At 46.4% G+C, this 4,325-nt stretch overlaps 1 protein-coding gene across 1 annotated transcript; it reads right to left on the minus strand.

The window, feature by feature from the left end:
• Positions 1-575: 575 nt before the first annotated feature.
• Positions 576-3,959, minus strand: LOC130140748 (uncharacterized). Its single transcript, XM_056321042.1, has 4 exons — positions 3,409-3,959; positions 3,083-3,254; positions 917-1,374; positions 576-603 (listed from the first exon to the last, which is right to left on the minus strand). The coding sequence occupies exons 1-4, from the start codon at positions 3,957-3,959 to the stop codon at positions 576-578; spliced, it is 1,209 nt and encodes a 402-aa protein (XP_056177017.1).
• Between the last annotated feature and the right edge of the window lie 366 nt (positions 3,960-4,325).

Raw genomic sequence — 4,325 nt, forward strand, 5'->3', positions numbered from 1 at the left:
GTACGTCATATCTCCAATCTTTTCCAAAATTTCAAACAGTCCGACAAACCTTGGACTCAGCTTTCCTTTCTTACCAAATCGGGATACCCCTTTCATTGGCGACACCTTAAGGAATACATGATCTCCGACTTTAAATTTCAAAGGTCGTCGTCTCCGATCGGCGTAGCTTTTCTGGCGACTTTAGGCTGTTTTCAGCCTTTCTCGAATGATTTCAACAGCTTCCACTGTTTGCTGTACCAACTCTGGGCCAGTAATACTTCGTTCACCTACTTCGTCCCAGCACACTGGTGTCCTGCATGCTCTATCATACAAGGCCTCGAATGGTGCCATCTGGATACTCTGCTGGTAGCTGTTATTATAGGCGAACTCTACCAAATACAACTGTTCTTCCCACTTGCCTTGAAAATCCAATACGCATGCTCTTAACATGTCCTCAAGTGTCTGAATTGTCCTTTCAGATTGGCCATCTGTCTGCGGATGGTAAGCCGTACTGAATTGTACTTTCGTTCCCAAGGCCGACTGTAAACTCTTCCAGAAGTTGGCTGTGAACCTCGGATCGCGGTCCGAAGTGATCGTCACCGGTACTCCATGCAGACGAACGATCTGTCGCACATATAGTTCGGCGTATCTTTCCAATTCGAAATCTTTTCGCACTGCTAGGAAGTGCGCTGATTTAGTAAGTCGATCCACTATCACCCATATGGAATCGTGTCCTCTCTGGCTTCTCGGTAGTCCCGTTACGAAATCCATAGTGATATGCTCCCACTTCCATTAAGGCATCTCTAATGGTCGCAGTAGTCCTCCGGGCTTACAATGTTGTGCCTTCACTTGTTGGCACGTCAAACACTTGGCCACATGCTTGGCCACATCAACCTTCATTCCATTCCACCAAAAGTGCTGTCGAAGGTTCTGGTACATCTTAGTGCTGCCCGGGTGGATGCTATAATTACTGCGGTGTGCTTCACTTAGAATTTCTTCCTTGAGCTCCAAATTATCAGGTACACATAGTCGCCCACGGAACTTCAAAACTCCATCCTCGGACACCTGATAGTCCGACTTCCTCTTGGCGACGTCCATCTCAATCATCTTCTGAATCTCTGGATCCGTATACTGCAATTCTCGGATCTTGGTCTGAATCTCCGGTTCTATTCTCAAAGCAGCTAACAAGTTCGATACGTGGCTCACTTCAAACTTGAACTCTGAATCTCTAAGCCTCTCAAGTAAGGTCCATTCCTTGATCATTACGTGCGCCATACTTGATTTACGACTCAGCGCATTGGCGACTCGATTCGCCTTCCCCGGGTGATACATAATATCGCAGTCGTAGTCCTTCAGCAGTTCCATCCATCTGCGCTGCCTCATGTTCAATTCCTTCTGCGAAAATAAGTACTTGAGGCTCTGATGATCCGTATAAATTTGGAACTTTTCCCCGCACAAATAGTGCCTCCAGATCCTGAGTGCAAACACAATCGCAGCCAGCTCCAAGTCGTGCATCGGGTAATTCAGTTCATGTGGCCTTAATTGGCGCGACGCATACGCGACTACTTTTCCGTGCTACATTAGTACACAACCGAGTCCTCTTAGCGAAGCATCGCTGTAAACTTCAAACCCTCCGAGTCGAGACGGAATAGTCAACACTGGAGCGGTTGTCAGCTTGAGCTTCAGTTCCTAAAAACTCCATTCACACTTATCATCCCACTCAAACTTGACTTCCTTCTTAAGCAATCGGGTTAGCGGCATGGCTATTGACGAGAATCTTTCCACAAAACATCGATAATAGCCAGCCAATCCCAAGAAACTCCTAATTTCCGTCACGGACGTTGGTTTAGGCCACTTAAGTACTGCCTCGATCTTAGTCGGGTCTACTGAGATTCCGTCTCCCGAAACTATGTGTCCAAGGAATGCTACTTTACTAAGCCAAAATTCACACTTACTGAACTTGGCGTAAAGTGCGTGCTCCCTCAGGGTCCGTAGTACCTTAGTCAAATGTACTTCGTGTTCCTCCGGGCTCTTCGAATACACCAGTATATCGTCAATGAACACTATGACGAACTGATCCAGGAATTCTTTAAATACCCTATTCATCAGGTCCATAAAAGTTGCAGGGGCATTCGTTAAGCCGAAGGGCATCACTGTAAACTCATAGTGCCCATATCTCGTCCTAAAGGCGGTCTTAGGTATCTCCTCCTTCCGGATCCTCAACTGGTGATACCCTGTCTGTAAGTCGATCTTGGAGAACACTGAAGCTCCTTGTAGCTGATCGAACAGGTCGTCGATCCTTGGCAGTGGATATTTGTTCTTTACAGTCACCTGGTTCAACTGCCAGTAATCTATGCATAGTCTCAACGTCCCGTCCTTTTTCCTCACAAACAGGACCGGCGCTCCCCACGGAGACGCACTAGGACGAATAAACCCCTTATCTAGCAATTCCTGCATCTGGACCTTCAACTCTTTCAACTCTGATAAGGACATCCGATATGGTGCCTTTGAAATCGGCTCTGTCCCAGGAGCCAGTTCAATCACAAACTCCACCTCTCGTTCAGGCGGTAAACCCGGCAATTCCTGAGGAAAGACCTCGGGGAAATTGCATACTACGGGTATTCCTTCCAAATTAGGTTTCGCCACTATCGGATCCATTACATTCACCAGATATCCCTCGCAACCTTCATCAAGCAACTTAGTCACCTCAAACGAGGAAATCCAAGGATCGAGGTTCCTCCTCGGTTTCCCTGGAATTCAAACCTAGGATGTCCAATGGGGTTAAATTGGATCATCCGATTGCCACAATCCATAACGGCTTTCTGTTTCATCAGCCAATCCATGCCAATGATCACATCGAAATCATACATGGCCAATATAGCCAAATCAATTCTTTCTTCTCTATTTCCAATCACAATTTTACAGTCAAGACACCCCATCGATACTAACACCCTATCATGCAGTGGGGTCGACACGCAGAGCATATTTTCAAGCAATACTGGTTCAATACCAACCAACCTAACAAACTGCTCTGAAATAAATGAGTGGGTCGCCCCTGGATCAAATAACGCATATGCAGCATGATCACAGAGAGAAATAGTACCTGTGACCACGCCCGGCGCATCCTCAGTATCCTTACATGCCATTGCATAGACCCTTCCTTGTGCAGGCGGTCTTCCTTGAATAGCCGGTGGGGCATTCCCGGCTTGATTCCCAACTCTAGGTGGTTGTTGCATCGGGGGTCCTGAAGGGCGCTGTTGAGGACAGCTTCTAACCTGATGTTCCAAGCTCCCGCATCTAAAACAAGCTCCAAATCTGTTCGATTGCTAGTTATGTTTCCCGATGTTCCTCCTAGGCGGTGGAACAAATCGCCTATTACCCGTCATTGGTTTCTTACCAAAGCGGCGATTGTCCCGATTTTGAGCAAACCGTGACCTAGATGCAGCTGCTCTATCCATCTGATCTCGTTCCATCGTTTGGGCTCGTTCATATAATTCTCTATAATCTCGAATATTCAGCAGGAGCATCTGAGTACGAAGATCCGGTTTCAAACCATCCTGGAATCTTCGAGCCTTGTTCAGTGGATTTTCCACCATTCTCGGAGCAAATCTCGATAGTCTCGCAAATTCTGCTTCATACTGGACTACCGTCATTGATCCTTGACGAAGTCTCATGAACTCCGCCATTTTCTTTTCCTGGGCACTCTCTGAAAAGTATTGCCCATAAAAACTCTCAACAAATGCAGTCCAAGTCTGGTCTGCCCCCTCGGGAAACACTCGGTCTTTGATGGCCTTCCACCAGTCATTAGCATTGTCCTGGAGTTGATACGTTGCCAGAGTAATCTTCTCTATTTCGGTGCATCCCAGTAAATTGAATGCCTTTTCCAACTCTTCCACCCAACGTGGGGCGGTTTCAGGGTCACCTCGGCCCGTAAACTTGGGCGACTTCAATTTGAGAAACTGCTCTACCAGCTGGTGCATCTGTCTATTTGCCACCACTGGTTGAGCTTGAGCTTGTGTTGACACCAAAATTTCGGCGCATCATTTAGTGGTTAATTGCATAGAAAATTAGGGATTAAATTTTAACCCCTGAACAAAAATATTACAAATCGCATAGCATAAAGTTTAGGTTCATATAGATTAACTACATTTCGCATCGGATCGGCGGTGGTAAGCGAGCTTAAAATTCATCACGTAAATCGAGCTCGGGCACCAAACAAGACTCGGCTCACTCGGAAAGCATGGGCCAAAAATCACACGCAAAAGGGCTTGGTTGTCTTAATTTGAGCTTAAATTAGCCCATTATGCTTAATTAAAGAAAAGCCCAAATTAATTCAGCCCACTTAG

This window comes from Syzygium oleosum, unplaced genomic scaffold (assembly GCF_021117445.2).
Source record: "Syzygium oleosum isolate NSW1041296 unplaced genomic scaffold, Sole_v2.1 Sole_v2.21, whole genome shotgun sequence".
NCBI classification, from domain to species: Eukaryota; Viridiplantae; Streptophyta; class Magnoliopsida; order Myrtales; family Myrtaceae; genus Syzygium; species Syzygium oleosum.